General features: G+C 43.8%; 4 protein-coding genes across 4 annotated transcripts; 2 read left to right on the plus strand and 2 right to left on the minus strand.

Moving 5' to 3' along the window:
• Positions 1-4,968: 4,968 nt before the first annotated feature.
• Positions 4,969-6,309, minus strand: LOC114432501 (uncharacterized). The gene is made up of 4 exons (XM_028400551.1): positions 5,933-6,309; positions 5,508-5,774; positions 5,288-5,440; positions 4,969-5,212 (listed from the first exon to the last, which is right to left on the minus strand). The coding sequence occupies exons 1-4, from the start codon at positions 6,180-6,182 to the stop codon at positions 5,058-5,060; spliced, it is 825 nt and encodes a 274-aa protein (XP_028256352.1). The 5' UTR covers positions 6,183-6,309; the 3' UTR covers positions 4,969-5,057.
• A 1,822-nt stretch (positions 6,310-8,131) lies between these two features.
• cpb2 (carboxypeptidase B2 (plasma)) lies at positions 8,132-10,845 on the minus strand. The gene is made up of 11 exons (XM_028400486.1): positions 10,726-10,845; positions 10,519-10,594; positions 10,312-10,436; positions 10,127-10,235; positions 9,947-10,048; positions 9,765-9,869; positions 9,383-9,493; positions 9,220-9,310; positions 8,944-9,146; positions 8,781-8,865; positions 8,132-8,702 (listed from the first exon to the last, which is right to left on the minus strand). Exons 1-11 carry the CDS (start codon positions 10,800-10,802, stop codon positions 8,488-8,490), a joined length of 1,299 nt encoding a protein of 432 aa, XP_028256287.1. The 5' UTR covers positions 10,803-10,845; the 3' UTR covers positions 8,132-8,487.
• A 259-nt stretch (positions 10,846-11,104) lies between these two features.
• On the plus strand, positions 11,105-13,636 carry alg11 (ALG11 alpha-1,2-mannosyltransferase). The gene is made up of 5 exons (XM_028400485.1): positions 11,105-11,201; positions 11,746-11,967; positions 12,060-12,431; positions 12,506-13,071; positions 13,152-13,636. Exons 1-5 carry the CDS (start codon positions 11,155-11,157, stop codon positions 13,430-13,432), a joined length of 1,488 nt encoding a protein of 495 aa, XP_028256286.1. The 5' UTR covers positions 11,105-11,154; the 3' UTR covers positions 13,433-13,636.
• A 163-nt stretch (positions 13,637-13,799) lies between these two features.
• On the plus strand, positions 13,800-14,948 carry spp2 (secreted phosphoprotein 2). The gene is made up of 6 exons (XM_028400487.1): positions 13,800-13,860; positions 13,926-14,053; positions 14,130-14,255; positions 14,417-14,524; positions 14,626-14,674; positions 14,781-14,948. Exons 1-6 carry the CDS (start codon positions 13,803-13,805, stop codon positions 14,882-14,884), a joined length of 573 nt encoding a protein of 190 aa, XP_028256288.1. The 5' UTR covers positions 13,800-13,802; the 3' UTR covers positions 14,885-14,948.
• The last annotated feature ends 158 nt before the right edge of the window (positions 14,949-15,106 follow it).

Here is a 15,106-nt window from a genome sequence, read left to right on the forward strand (position 1 = left end):
TGGACAGTCTGAGTTCGTCTGACACTGTAGAATTTAGAAAAAGACCTTGGGGTCTGATATCAGTTCATTTTGAATTCATGTCGATGTAAAGTAGGGCTGCTGCTTAAAATATTCATATTTATTACTTTATCTGTCTGTAAAAAAATCTGGTTTAATAGCAATCAAAAGCCTTAAAAACATATTAAAATATTCAGCCTTTGCTGTTATATGAATAGTGTGAATACTGAATAATGATATATATATATATATATATATATATATATATATATATATATATATATATATATATATATATATATATATATATATATATATATATATATTCATGCATTCATACATATTCATGCACACACAAAGAAATTAATGTGTGTGTGTGTGTGTGTATACATCAGAAGGGCACTTATATCTGTGGTGAAAATATTAGAATAGAATATTGATCATTTTCCCTCTTGATGTGCTTTATTATTTCCCATCCATCTATCTTCTATTCCCCTGCTTTGTCCTGCAGTGCAGGGTCACGCTGCCATTTAATTGAAATGATTATCCATGCTTTGGAACAAAGGAAAATATAATTTACAATATAACATAACCAGACTAAATTAGTGCCTGTCTCTGAGTTCTCCCCCTGAGTGCGCGCTCATCCTTTTGCTGCCTGGCTGTGGGATCTGATCTCATTCTGCCTCCAGACTTGTTTGGCCAGACAATTCTAATTTTGGATAGTTTGGTTGGTTACCTATATTGTCCTTTGTTGTGACCCTGCTAATTTAACCCCTCCTTTCCCCTTTGCAGCTGCTGGAGGCCGGTGGTGGCATCCAGTGTCGTGGTCACAGTGTTCCCCTGGGGTTGAATTATTCACTGAGAGTGTATCTGCCAGGTGTGTTTGGGGTGATTTAAGTAATTTTTTTTTTCTCTTTGCAGATCCCTCCCCTGCTCCATCTCCTGTCCATAGGCTCCTAATTAGGTTTCCCTGCCCCCCCCCCCCTTATCCTAACATGAAGCCTTTTCATTGTACAATGGTGACAGTTGGCAAGATTTATTTGTTTTTCTTTAAAAAGGATCATAGTTTCAAATGATGTTCAGTTAACAAATGAAACAGACTCACACACCTTACAGTCAATGTTTCGTTGCTCTTTTGTATGAACACACAAAAACATTACTTTGTTTAATCAACTATGCTCCCTCTTTAGGCGGGTCAGGCTCCTGTCCTATTGCACAATGCTAATAACATTAACACTACTTGGTTAGGTGTAGGTACAAATTGTGGTTTGCGTTAAAACAGACCATTTCAAAACGTTAAACATTAAACACATATTTTCACTTGGTGATGTCGAAGAGCAAAAACTCTTCAAATGAATTGAAAACTTGACATATGCTGTTTAAAGAGTATTTAAATGTAGAGTACTGTGTGATAGAAACTCAGTTTTGTGGGATGTTTTTGGGGATGTTCCATTTACATCCAGTATTAACTGTTTCATCTCTCAGCAAGGAACATTTTGATTTATTATTTAGTTTGTATGAGGTGCCAGGGTTCTTATGCAGTATGGAAAAGTATGGAATTTGATTTTAGTGTTTTCCCGGTCTGGAAAAGTATGGAAAAGAGAAATTAGGGTATGGAAAAATATTGGTGTTTCCAGACCTTTGTTGCTACAGCTCAACGTTTCATAGACCAATGGAATACATTCAATTTAAAAAGAAATGTGCTGAATGCATGCAAAGGGAGAGGTTCATTGGGGTGAATACACGATACAGAGACCAGAGAAGTGTAAACCCAGGGACCGTAGAGACAGGGGTTTACAAACACTGCTCCCGGTGCTGTTAAATAGAGCGTTTACTTCTGTAGGTAAAATAGTTGTTTAACAACCTGTTAAAATCCACTACAATGCAGGAAATGGCATTTAATAAATGAAAAATTTCCCGGGGGAAGACTCCCAGACCCCTCATAATATTATGGCACTATATCATTTATAATAATTAGATTTTAATGCTACTGATGCCCATGCAAGTAATGACTGTTCTGACAGATAAGTAGGCCTACCTGGATACCCAGCTAGGTTAACTAGTTTGCCAGTTCAGTCAATTACAACATTCCAACAAATCAACTGGATCGCCTTCAGTAGAGCGGAGAAAGTGACATTGCCCTGCTGGCATGTAAAATTAGGGTAAAGTAGAGTCCCATTCACCACCAAGTTCCATACAGTTCAGAAAAATATTCCTGTTTATTTTGCAAAGTTGCATTCAATAAATATACTCTACTAATCTGCTACTTCATACTTTACGCTCTGAGTGATCTGGTTGGACTGCTACGTCGTACGTTAGATCAACATACAGGGTCATACAGGGCCTTCATATAACACAATAGTAAATACAAGAATGCTATAATCGCTGTTTTCACTTCCACAACATATGTGATTCACATCTTCACATCTGTGGTTTTGTGTGTCTTAAAGTGTTTTCTGAGTGAGGATGTGCGTCTGTCAGGGAGGGATCATGTATTTTGAGTAATGTATATAGGGATGACAAAAGACAGGGCACTAATACAAGTTTTAGGCCCCAGCTAAATATGATATGAATGTTGGTGATATGCCACAATATGAGCATGTGTCTCCAAAATCTGAGAATTTGAGTATGGAAAACGTCTGGAATTTTAAATTTGAAAATGTGTAGGAACCCTGTCTCACCTGAGTGAAGGTAGAACAACATCACACACAGGACAACCAGCAGTGACACCAAAACAAAGCCAATGGTGAGATAATGCATCCAGCTGCTGGGCTCTGAGCAGAGACAACAGCACAGCCGCGCACCTCTGCTGCCACTGTGTGGTGAATCACAGTACTACAGCACACTGGGACTTTTCCTCACCTGCAACACTCAGGGTGAAGCTGTGTTTGCTGCGCATTCTCAGGGACTAATGGGAGCCACTGCAGGTAAACCGTTTTCCCCAAGTCTCTGAGTGGAGCCTGGAGGTTGAAGAAAGTTGCCAGAGCAGGTCTTGTCTGGGTTGTGTTTGAGGATGGACAGCAGGACAATCACTGCTAGTCACTGTTGTGTGTTCTTGGGCAAGACACTTCACCCTAGCCTGTGGCGCGCCTTGCTAGTCATTGTATGACACTGCTTGTGCAGCAGCCGTAACGAATTTCCCTCTGTGATTAATACAGTATCTAAAATAAAAAAAAAAAAATAAAAAAAAAATCTTAAGCTGGCGAGAGGAGCGCCAACCCTCCGGCCTGCTCACTCCAAACTATCTCCACATCCAGCTGCCCCCACATTAAGGAGAGACGAGGAGCCTCTGTAAGTTTCAGAGAAAAAAGAGTAACAAACATGCACATTTATGAGAACATTCAACATTTTTTTGTATGTCAGTGAAGCATTTCTCAAGTGAAAACATTTAAGAAGAACTCAGCAGAAGAAGGGCAACTTTCTTCCCGCGGTGGGCAACTTTTTCAGCCTGCGAGTTTCATGCCCAAACCGGCCCACTTTTGCCATGGAGCATGTGCTTCATGTGCTATGTGCTTCGAGGCCTACAACACCACCTCCACTTCCAAAATCACTGCTTCACCAGATGAGATCCCCTTCACTGTTACAGTTGCAGAGGTGAGGACGGCTTGATCTCAGTCTGGGTGTTGAGCTACTGTATGTCATTGTATGTGTTCTTAATTGACCCAGTGACCTAGTTTCTGGAAGTGGGCGGGGTTACACACCGGCGTGCAATCATCAATAAATGACTACTGCTCAGTCTCATGTGCTGTGTGCATGCAGGCCAAAGGTAACCTGGCTGTGTTAGGTCATTCCTCCATCATGAATTGCCGGCATTTTCAGCTCTTTTAAAGAATGGCTGCGCTACTGGGTCCCAAAGGACTGTGTACAGCAGCACCACAATTCTGTCTCTGAGCTCTCCAGGCAGTTCCTTTGACCTCATGATTCTCATTTGCTCTAATATGCATTGTTAAACACAGCTGGACTCAAATGAAGGTGTAGAACCATCTGAAGGATGATCAGAAGAAATGGACAGCAGGAGTTCAATATATGAGTGTCACAGCAAAGGCTCTGAATACTTAGGACCATGTGATATTTCACTTTTTCTTTTTTAATAAATCTGCAAAAATGCCAACAATTCTGTGTTTTTCTGTCAACATGTGGTGCTGTGTGTATATTAATGAGGAAAAAATTAACTTAAATGATTTTAGCAAAATGGCTGAAATATAAATATATATAATATATAAAAATTTAAGGGTCTTTTCTGTACCCACTGTATGAACATAAAAAATATGCATTTGGAGACCTGTGAATCTTTGGCCTTGCAGCCTAATGTTGGTCCCATAGACCCTTCTTGTGTGTGGGAGGTAATGGTTCTCCAGGATGGAGGTGCTGTTTCCATTCAGCAACAACAGTGGTGTTTTTCCTCCATGATGAATACCGGCACATACCATCAGTGAGCCACCTCCTCCTTGAGTGGTTTCCTGGATGCAGTCATTGTGGAGGTTTTCACCATGTAATCACTGCTCTTTGTCGTTCATCTATACATCTCAAGCTCTGTGCTCCCTAGCCCAGTGAAGCTGAGGAACTGTGTGTTCAACAGTTAGAAATGGAGACTTAGTCGTTCTTCTTGCTCTGTAACCATGCTGAAGAAATCTTCAATTTAAAGTTTGCCTAAATGCCAAAGGGCAACTGAACACATCCAATAATTTGCTCTGCTCTGAGTTCATGTGATTTGCACTAAACTCTCACACTCTGCCTGCAGCATCGCTGGAAGTGTCCTCCTCTGTCTTCTAAAGTCTGATTTAAATGATGTCTGATATCAGCAAACAGTGGATTTCATGCAGCTTCAATGGGAAATAAACACTAACACGACAGATAAGATCGAATATAACATCAAACTCTTAGGCTCCACAAACTTTGAAACTACTAAATTCTTCTTGTAAAGCATAAAAAAAGAAAAGGACCACAGTGTCACTGGGTTTAATAGTGGCTGCAAAAGAGCAGAAATCTGCTGATCCTAAACAGTATAGGTGAGTCCTTAGTATGGATGTGGATAAAAGAGTCCTTAGGTTGTGCTGCTTTCACAGCAAATCAAGCTCAGGTGCACGGAGGAGCTCCTGTCCTAACTGTGACTGTCGTCGTGCAAAGAGTGTAACACCTGAACTGTAAGCTGCAGGGATCCTGATGTGCGTTTGCTGCTCTGGTTCCTTTTCAAGGACCATAAGCCTCACCTGACCTGCAGAAAGAAGGGTAAATGTTGTGAAATATGGGTTGTTTAGTGAGTGCAAAGCGTATATAACAGGCGCTTCACCTTCAACGTCAAGGGCCGACCACCGTGGATCAACCTTGTGCTCTGAGAGGCCACACAGAGAGCAGTCTGGCATCCATCTCTGCAGCACGTCTTCTCGACGAATCAGCAGAACTGACTCACTGCAGAGTCTCTGGTGCAACTCCTCCTCACTCACTGCAACAAAGAGGAATAAATAAGTCTCACAGCACGTTGCTGCATGCATCCTTTTCCCTTTACTCACCTAAGTCTAACGGGTTGGTCATAAAAACTGCATTCGGTGCAACCCCGAATATGAGTTGATGGTGCCAGGCGTCAGGCACCTCCTCACCCTCGGGTACAGCCAGCTGCATGTTCATGGTTGCCACGGGGACAGCTCCTTTTTGGATCCAGTGAGCGAGCCATGGGACCAGTTTTACCTGCCGGCGGGGGTATAGGTGGAAGAAACGACCAATCACCTCCCCATTACTGGCCTGTTCTGCTCCTTGGATAAGCTGAGCGTGTGTTGCACCTAAAAAAACGAAATTATCAGTTTTAAAGATCCTTGTGACATACATAGTTTACATGCCAGTAAAAATCTCCTCTGAGGGACGTAAACTTCCTTAAAAAATCCAAAAGTCAAACTTGCAAAACCACATAACTCTCATCCACATAAGTCAAGTCAATCACCTGCTTCGCTTCGGGACAGCAGGTAGTCCGGAAGCGGTGAGTCGTTCCTTCTCAGGTGCGTCTTTACGCACCGGTCAGCTTCCTCCGGAGCAACATCCACGCCAAGGGCTTTCAGTACGTCCACCACCGCCGTGGCTCCACAGGCGGACGCTCCGATCTGCAGGGTCTGCCTCTCCAGAGCCTCCTGGATGGACCACAACATGGCTGTGCCGTCATGTCCAGACTCCTCCTGCGCTCTCACCGCCTCCATTTCAGAGCCTCGCCTGCTAAAAGCGGCTCTATGATGGTATTAGTGCAAAAAAAGTGCAAACATCACAAACTGAGTTTGGAGATAGTTACTACCGTACCATGCCTCCTAAAAAACAAAAAGCAATGCGCATGCCCACAACGGATGTGGTTTCATCTCCGCCGCTTTCAGAGTAGGAGAGTGAGACACAAAGGCAACTACCCCCCTCTGCTGGACACCTTTAGTAGCTACATCTACACCTACTGCATTTTTGATGCATAGGTGTCATGTTTATTGCTTACACTATATAAGTATTTATTGCTCAGTAGCAACCGATGCAAAGACAAATATGCTTCAAGATGAGTGATCTTCATATTTTACTCAGGTATGTGTTTCCTACATTTTGTTACTATGGAAACAGGAGTGACCAAAAGCAGCAAAAAATCAGAATAGTCCTCACTGGTATGGTAATAAGGCTACAGATCAAACAAATGTTTTTTTTGTCAGTTAAAAACAACAATTTCCACACACAAAAAAACTTACCACTCCTGCAGCTCAGGTGAAGGGATGAGGCCCGCAGTGCCGTTCTTGGTGTTCTCCAACTTTACCTGCCACCAGTTGTGGTCGTCTTTAGAGATGATATGAGTGATGCCACCTACCTGTGTACACACATGACACAACATTAAACATTCTGCTGCTTTCTGAGGATGCTTTCACATCAGTAACAATCAACCACGAAACGTCTGATAAAACAAACCTATAGCTTCCTTGACTCCTCTTTCAAACCATTGTCCCTCTCTGTCTAGAATGTGAACATTGTTGTCCTCAAAGGAGTGTCCTTACTCTTTGGGGTGGAGGTGAACAGCTGAGTCTTGTCCTGAGGTGGCTCTCCTGTGCTGAGCCATTCTTCTGTGGAGTGGTTGTTTAGTTTCTCCAATGTACAGATCACAGCATTCCTCACTGCACTGGACTGCATATATCACATTGCTGTGTTTCTCCCTGGGAGTTTTATCCTTCGAGTGAACCAGTTTGTGTCTCAGTGTTGTCATCGGTTTGAAATGGACCGGGATGTCATGGTTGTTGAAGATCCTGTGGAGTTTCTCTGATTCTCCTGACACATATGGAATGGAGATGTTCTTTCTCCGTCGGTTGCTGTCCTTCTTGTTGTTAGGGGGTCTTGTTTTTGTGGCTTTGATGAGTGCCCACTTGAGGAAGCCACATGTTTGCAGGGCCTTTCTTCTTCCCCTCTGAGCTGGTTGGTACAGTTTGTGCTCTGTGCTGCAGGGTCCTGATGACTCCCAGTTTGTGTTCCAGTGGGTGGTGTGAATCAAACAACAGGTACTGGTCTGTGTGTGTGTGGGTTTCCAGTACACTTCCACATTGAGGCTCCTGTCCTCCTCAATGTGTCTCAGACATCATCTTTCTACCACATACAATGCAGCTTCCATCCATTCCCAGGAAGTTTGCACATACTCACAGCAAGAAAAAGGGGGCTGTCAACCAGTCTCCGGCAGCTTTTAGTAGTAGTTTAGTAGTAGTAGTACTTTTAGTAGTTTCATAGTCGTTAGCCAGTCGTTAGACACATTGACACATGGAAACATTTAGTGCTATTGTTTGTAAGTTTTACCCCGACCCACCCACTAAGGTCTGCAACCACATATAAACCATGTTTCCCCACCAAACAGTTAGAACTGATGAAGCTGCTTGGGTGAGCAGTGAAACGTCTGCAGATCAGTAAAGTACAGGTCAGTAAAGACATTAATGCAAACGGGTCTTCTTCTGGCTCCATCAGACACACAGGCAGGAAGGAATTCAGCTTCCTGCTACAGTCACTGTTTCACACAATGGGATGTGTAGATTTTCTTAGGCTATAATATTTTATACATTCGTTTCCACACATATGAAGATCACACTGAAATAAGAAGAGCTTATACACATTAGAAAATGAGCACACACCCACACATTATTGCCAATAAAACTGAACATACCTTCTCTGGTTTATTTATTTATTTAATTGTATTTTTAGCAAGATTAAGGCCAAAGGGCGAGAAAGGAGAGTTTAACAGATGCATGGCATGCTGAGGCAACATTTATTTGGTCCCATTGACAGGAGCCATTGTTGTCAAGTTTTCAAAAAACACCTAAGGTTATATCCCCCTTAATTGATGATGTTTTTCCATATTTGTATGCAAATGCATCATAGTAAAGTATAAGGAACCAACTTATAGGTCTTACAAAATGGAAAAAAGGCATAATATAATATAGCAGAAAATGGCTTAAAAATGGCTTAAAATACCAATCTGTCATCCTGAACCACAGGCACAGCAGGTTAGTCAGTGTGAGGAGGATGCGTTTGAGCCTGGGTTTTCTCTAGAACTCTCTGAGCTATCACCTTCACAGCGAGAAGAGCTTCATTGCAGGCACGAGAAATGCGAGAAGGTGGCAACAGGAAGCCGTAGCGCCCAAGGTCCTGGAGCTCAAACGTGAAGGCATATTTGATGCCGAGGATGTAAGCCCAGTCATCAGAGCCACCGGGGGCCAGATCTGAAGAAAATACAGTGACACTAGTGTTTGCGGGTGCCTGAATCAGTTATAGTGACATCAGTTAAAGAGACGTCTTACATATTGTCTTTGCTCCAGCACCGTGTTTGTAGATGTTCCTGTAATATCTCTTGATTTGCTGTGCAGCTTCTTGGGTCATCTCAAGCTGTAAAGACGAAATAATTTACCCACAACAGAATTACAAAAAGAGCATCAGTGCTGTGAATAATGGAACTGATCTCACCAAATCACTGTGGTTCTCTGCTTCATCCAAACGGCATGAATATGGGAAGAGCAGCATCTGAGAGTACGAGTGGATGGTGAGGTAAAGCTGAACAGAGTCCTTGTGACTGCGCAGGAAGTCAGCCACAGCCTGAGACTCCGGCTCGGACTCGGGGAAGGCCCCACAGTAGATCTCCGTGCAGGGGTCATGAGAAGCTCCCTCGGCTGGATACAACACTGAGTTATAATAAAAACTGCCCATGTGTTAAAATGCAAAGAATGAAAACAGAAGACTTACTGCACCAGTTGGCATCGAAGTTTCTGTTGAGGTCGACTCCTATGCAGGCGCTCCTCTTGCTGAGGGAGCGGTTCTTCCTCCACATCCTGTTCTGAGACACAAACATCAGAAAATAGTACCACAGCTGTATCGAGATATAAAAACAGGTTTCATGTGTTCTTACTGTCGTCCACGTGTACTTGTATCCATCAGGGTTCATTACAGGCAGGACGTAGACGTCCATGTTGTCCAGGATGTGAGTGATGTCTGCATTTTGCTTGTAAAATGACAAAGACTGTGAAAGAACAAAGTGACAGTTTAGAAGTTAGTTTGGATTTATTCAAATCTGAGGCTCAGGTTCTAATCCAGTTGAAGCTATCTGGTTGTTTTACTGAGCCATGTTGGTAAATTCATCCATCAAACTTCAACCCAAGTAAACTTATAGCCATGCCATTGTTGTGTCTCCCATTAGAGGTCTACCAGGCATGGCCCCTGATGGTTTTCATAAAGAATCAAAAGTTGGTTGACATCAGTTCACATCAAACAATTAGGTCAAAGGTACTCACATAGTGCACAAACCAGAGGCAGAAGGCTGGAGAGATCCACTCCCTGGCATGGATCCCGCAGTCGATCCACATTGCTTTCTTATTTGGTCTGTCGTTTAAAGACAGCTGAGGAGAAGGAGGTCAGGCGTTATCATCAGAGATGAGTAGACTGACTCATTTGATGGCGGTCAGTGGAGCTTTACCTTGAGAGCGTACAGTGGTCGCTTCTCATATGAAGAGCCAACAAGAATGGCTTTGACTGTGTTGGGGTTGTCGTGTGTAGTCCTGTTTATCCAGTCATAGATCTAGAGTGGAAACAGAGGGTTTGGACATTAACTGCATGCATTATTCAACAGCACAGCAGTCAAAGATGGAAAGCATACATCCTCCAGACTGTGATATCTCTCGTAGAAAGTGGAGCTGCTTCGTGGATCGGTGGAGTCGTTCCTCATCTGCATTTCAACCAGCTCATTGGCGTTGGCCAGCAGCACTCTGAAACCAACACGCAGGTACGAGCTCTACACTCTGACGTCACAACATTTTTTTTTTTTACTAGCAAGTCACCTACTCGTGTGTTATGGCGTGTCTCTGCAGCAGATCTTTCACCGTCTCTGAGCTGTTTGCAGGAACAAAGAGGTGGACCTGTGCCTCTTCTCTGATGTACTGAGGGGAAACAGGCTGCCATAAGGATGTCTAGGAGAGAACAGCTAACTTTAACAGAAGGCAAAAAAAAAATGGCAGCATAGAGATGAAGAAAAAAAACATACATTTGTACCTCATATTGAGTGGAGACATTCTTCAAGAGGTCCACTTGTTCTTGTGTTTTTGGGGTGATAGACAAAATTTGGTCACTGAATAAAAACCAGAAAAACAAATCAACAAATCTGTTTGTGTGTCTGTGTGAGTGTTTTTTTACTCTTTCCCACTGATAAACAATGAATTAACAGTAACAGTAACAGTAACAACCTTAACAGTAACTCACCGTGTCTCTGCGCAGTGTCCTGTCTTCAGGAATAAGTCCACATTCATAAAAACTAAAAAAAAACAAAGAACCGTCATGTTGTCAGGATTCGGACTGGAACTGACAGCTCGTATGTTCAACCTGTGGGGGCAGGGACACATTATTGATTGAACATGTGTGTTTATTTAGAAGATAAAGCACCAGGGCACAGATCAACTGGGGGGGAAAATGATATGCTAGTTTATCATTTCTATTACTTTTACAACAACACTACTGTATTATTCAGAATCGTCTAAATTAACCTGACAAAAGTTAGATGCAACAGAAGGTATTAAAAGTCACTGTAGTAACTCCTCCTTGCCGCTAGGGTGCGCTAGCTGACAGGCGGATGGATATAACCAAGGAGGAAGCCCGACAGGCTAAAAAGATTGTCACAATTCTGTTGGCAAGATGTCGGGCCACGATCAGCTGGTCCACTGTTTGTGTGAAATAACAAGGTAAGATATATTTATTTAGAACTATATAAAGCAAATGGTACATTTTAGTTATAAAAGAAACGCGTTAGGTTCTTCGTTTCCTCTTTAGCAGCTGCTGCTACTAGCTAAAAGCGGCGGTTTAATATTGTAGACCATATCAATGTTTTTAGCTGAATATAGGCCAGTTCTTTACGGCAGTTTGTGGAAAAATTATCAAATGTACGTTCCTCAGTCTGACTATTACAGTATCAATTTGGAATCTCGATACACGCATTCATCAAGTATTTCACGTGTTTAAGTACAAATGGTATTAAATATTTATAATGAATATTTAGCAGTGGTTTTGCTCAAAGGTAGGAAGGTACAGATTGTTTCTTTAGAAGATAAATCACAGAATGTATTGATTTCCAGACTTTCCGTCAAATAGTTCTATGTATGTCTATAAACAGATTTAATAATCTTTTACCCTATCCATCATATCAGAGCTTTTCCTTTCCTGTTTTAAAGAGTGCCACATAAATCAGACCTGCAGCAGGATTCAGCTCATTGTACATCTGTGTTTCAGGTTGCTGTGGAAGTTGCTGCTGCCGCTGTTGTTTCTCTGCGTGCTGCTGATTGCTGTCCTGGTCCTGCTGGTGCTGGCGGTACGCTTCTGGCTGCAGAGCAACAGGAACGCCCGGCGGGCGAGAGAAGGTCGTCCCACAGTTGCATTTTTTCACCCTTACTGCAATGCTGGTGGTGGAGGAGAGAGGGTGCTCTGGTGTGCCATCAGGGCACTACAGAACAGGTAAAGTTGATTATGTGACATGAGTAACACTTAAAGGAATTAAAGGTATTTTCTGCTAACATGACTTTTGGGGTGATCTTGCGTCTCTGCAGCTATGCAAACGTGAACTTTGTGGTGTACACGGGTGACCTGGGTGTGACGGGTCCACAGATTTTGGATGGAGCACGGCGTCGCTTCAACATCGTGCTTCCACGGCCTGTTCAGTTTGTGTTCCTGCGACACCGGCTGCTCATAGAGCCCAGCCTGTTTCCTCATTTCACTCTGCTGGGACAGAGCGTGGGATCCATCTTCCTGGGGTGGGAGGCACTGACAGAGTTTGTTCCTGACATTTACATAGACTCCATGGGTTATGCCTTTACTCTGCCCCTGTTCCGGTACCTGGGAGGCTGCAGCGTGGGGAGTTATGTTCACTATCCCACCATCAGCACTGATATGCTGTCTGTGGTGACAGACAGGAACCCCAGGTAACCAGTTGGTCTTTGAAAATCAGGTGATGCAGCTAATTCATTAAAGCTATATAACACTAACTGTGTTTCAGGTTTAACAACCCAGACTACATCACCAGCAGTCTGTTCCTAAGTGCCTTCAAGGTGGTTTACTACTGCCTGTTTGCCCTGCTCTACGGCTTGGCCGGTTCCTGCAGTGACCTCATCATGGTCAACTCCTCCTGGACCCTCGATCACATTCTCTCACTGTGGCACTCTCCCAACTGCACCTGCATAGTCTACCCGCCCTGCGACGTCAGTGCCTTCCTGGACATCCCGCTGGAGGAGGACAGTGACAGGAAGTGCCACTCAATTGTTTCCATTGGGCAGTTCAGGCCGGAGAAGGATCACCGACTGCAGATCCGAGCCTTCAAGAAGGTACTGGACAGGAGGAGGGAGGGGCCAGGTGGCAAGGAGGCACTGAAGCTGGTTCTGATTGGCGGGTGCAGAAACCAGGAAGACGAAGATAGGGTGCTGATGCTAAGGGGGCTGTGTCAGGAGCTGGGAGTGGCTGACAGGGTGGAGTTTAAACTGAATGTGCCCTTCGAGGAGCTCAAGAGAGAGATGGGAGAAGCTACTATTGGCCTGCATACCATGTGGAACGAGCACTTTGGAATAGGTAACCGACCAGACTAATGTTGCATTCAGCCAGTCTTACTTATTGCTAAATGCTAAAAGTGCATCTTTTCTCCTTCCTAGGCGTTGTGGAGTGCATGGCAGCGGGGAAGGTCATCCTGGCTCACAAGTCTGGAGGCCCCAAACTGGATATCGTGGTACCTTTTGAGGGTGGTCAGACCGGCTTCTTGGCTGAAGACGAGGATGGTTACGCAGAGGCCATACAGAGGATCCTGGCTCTGTCACCTGCCACCCGCCTGCAAATAAGACGCAGTGCCCGCCAGTCCGTGGCTCGTTTCTCTGATCAGGAGTTTGAAGGCTGCTTCCTGGCCGCGATGGAGCCTCTGATGGGAACACTAGAATAATCAGAGGAGGACTCATTATGTCTGTGTGGATATCTAACAACTTGAGCACCTTTGATTATTGACTACTTGACTATTTTTTAGTTACAGGTATGTATATATTGTGGTAATAGAGGTTTTAGGAAACATATTGTATATGAGAGTTTATTTCCATTACCAAAATGTAAATTATTTTTGATATGCAATAAAGTTACATCTGAAGGTAAATGAATTCTCATTACTGTGCTCATTTAATTCAAGCTGGGATCAATAGTGTCGGACAAAGGTAACAGCAGGCTGGAGGGGTTATGGAGTGTAAGAGGCGGTGCACGAGTTCATCAGAGCTCAGCTGAATATATTTATAGGGGTGGGAGATGAAGGCCGCCCTCACTTGATGGAGATGAAGTCCTGCGTGCTTCTATTGTCCCTGCTGCAGGCTCTGGGATGCACAGGTCAGCAACTTTCTGTGTGCATCACTTCAATGTGAGACAGTATCTGACTGTGTATGACTTTGCAGGCATCCCACTGTACAACCCTGAGCTGGAGTCATTGGCAGACAGAGGTCTACAGGCGGCTCTGGCAGAGGTGAATTCTGCATTTGCTGTCAGCCATCTTTACCGGGCAACCCGAGGCTCTGTCACGAGGGTGAGGCTACACAAACGTTGGAATATTTATCTAGGTTTTTACAGGGTGTGTTTAATGGTCATGTGCTCCATGTTAGGTTATTCCTATGAAGAGTCTGAATACTGTTGACCTGCTAATAGTGTTTGCCGTTAGAGAGACAGTGTGCGCAAAGACTTCCAACAACAACCTGCAGACATGTGCATTCAGGCCCGGCTTCTTTGTGGTAAGATTTAGAACTCTGCTGTCATGCCAGTGTAAACAGCATACTGTTTACACTGGCATGAATTCACTGGGACACCATGTGTTGATCTACTGAGGGAACAGCAGCTCAAACTGATACAGAGCTATGACGCAGCATATTATCTTTTCCCACCTTTGCTCCAGACCTCCTTCTCCTGTTCCACCCGGGTACGTCTGTCTGCCACCTCCACACAAGTGGTCTCCCTCCAGTGTGGCCATGATAGCAGTTCCAGTTCAGAGTCCAGTGAGGAGGTGAGAACACATAGAGTTGGAGAGACATTACTTTGGGAGTTTTGCATTACACTGAATTAGAACAAGGCACGAATAATACCACAAGGCTGTAATTTTAACAGGTATATACAAGGAGAAGACACCAGCTGAGTGCCCCAATTGTTAACACAGGTAAGAAGTGAAATATCCCATAATCCTTCTTAAAACATAGACAAAAGTATATAATGTATATGCAGCGTGTTGTTCAGCAGCTTAATACCTGCAAAACCTTTGACAGGCCCTGCTCCGTCTGCACCACCTGCTCAGCCTGGTGGCTCCTTCCAGAAACCGACGGTGGACATCCGGCCTAGAGGGGACACTTTCAGCAACTACCTGGAGTGAACTGCCTGGAAACATTTGGGTGCTGATGAAAAAACAAACCTAAAATAAAATATTTTGCACATCATAATGTTTGGATGCTGGCTCACCAAGATAAGACATTCATTATTTGTCAATCTCAGTTTTCACAAGTTAATTTGTTTGTTCAGTGTTATGGCAGGATACGACCCCTAGAGGGAGCCAGAGGCCCACAGATCAAACGTGCAACGTGTATTGTTTAGGCAT

The sequence above is a fragment of the Parambassis ranga genome, chromosome 2 (genome assembly GCF_900634625.1).
Source record: "Parambassis ranga chromosome 2, fParRan2.1, whole genome shotgun sequence".
NCBI classification, from domain to species: Eukaryota; Metazoa; Chordata; class Actinopteri; family Ambassidae; genus Parambassis; species Parambassis ranga.

Excerpts from the sequence above, each read along its gene's own strand:
- alg11 (XM_028400485.1), top strand. The coding sequence starts at position 11,155 with ATGTCGGGCCACGATCAGCTGGTCCACTGTTTGTGTGAAATAACAAG. Across the intron at positions 12,432-12,505 it reads GTGACAGACAGGAACCCCAG|GTTTAACAACCCAGACTACA; the intron begins GTAACCAGTTGG and ends ACTGTGTTTCAG. Across the intron at positions 13,072-13,151 it reads GAACGAGCACTTTGGAATAG|GCGTTGTGGAGTGCATGGCA; the intron begins GTAACCGACCAG and ends TCTCCTTCCTAG.
- cpb2 (XM_028400486.1), bottom strand. The coding sequence starts at position 10,802 with ATGACGGTTCTTTGTTTTTTTTTAGTTTTTATGAATGTGGACTTATTC. Across the intron at positions 10,595-10,725 it reads GGACACTGCGCAGAGACACG|TGACCAAATTTTGTCTATCA; the intron begins GTGAGTTACTGT and ends GTTTTTATTCAG. Across the intron at positions 9,870-9,946 it reads GACCACTGTACGCTCTCAAG|CTGTCTTTAAACGACAGACC; the intron begins GTAAAGCTCCAC and ends CCTTCTCCTCAG.
- spp2 (XM_028400487.1), top strand. The coding sequence starts at position 13,803 with ATGGAGATGAAGTCCTGCGTGCTTCTATTGTCCCTGCTGCAGGCTCTG. Across the intron at positions 13,861-13,925 it reads GCAGGCTCTGGGATGCACAG|GCATCCCACTGTACAACCCT; the intron begins GTCAGCAACTTT and ends ATGACTTTGCAG. Across the intron at positions 14,256-14,416 it reads TCAGGCCCGGCTTCTTTGTG|ACCTCCTTCTCCTGTTCCAC; the intron begins GTAAGATTTAGA and ends CCTTTGCTCCAG.
- LOC114432501 (XM_028400551.1), bottom strand. The coding sequence starts at position 6,182 with ATGGAGGCGGTGAGAGCGCAGGAGGAGTCTGGACATGACGGCACAGCC. Across the intron at positions 5,441-5,507 it reads GACCAACCCGTTAGACTTAG|TGAGTGAGGAGGAGTTGCAC; the intron begins GTGAGTAAAGGG and ends TCTTTGTTGCAG. Across the intron at positions 5,213-5,287 it reads GTCGGCCCTTGACGTTGAAG|GTCAGGTGAGGCTTATGGTC; the intron begins GTGAAGCGCCTG and ends TTCTTTCTGCAG.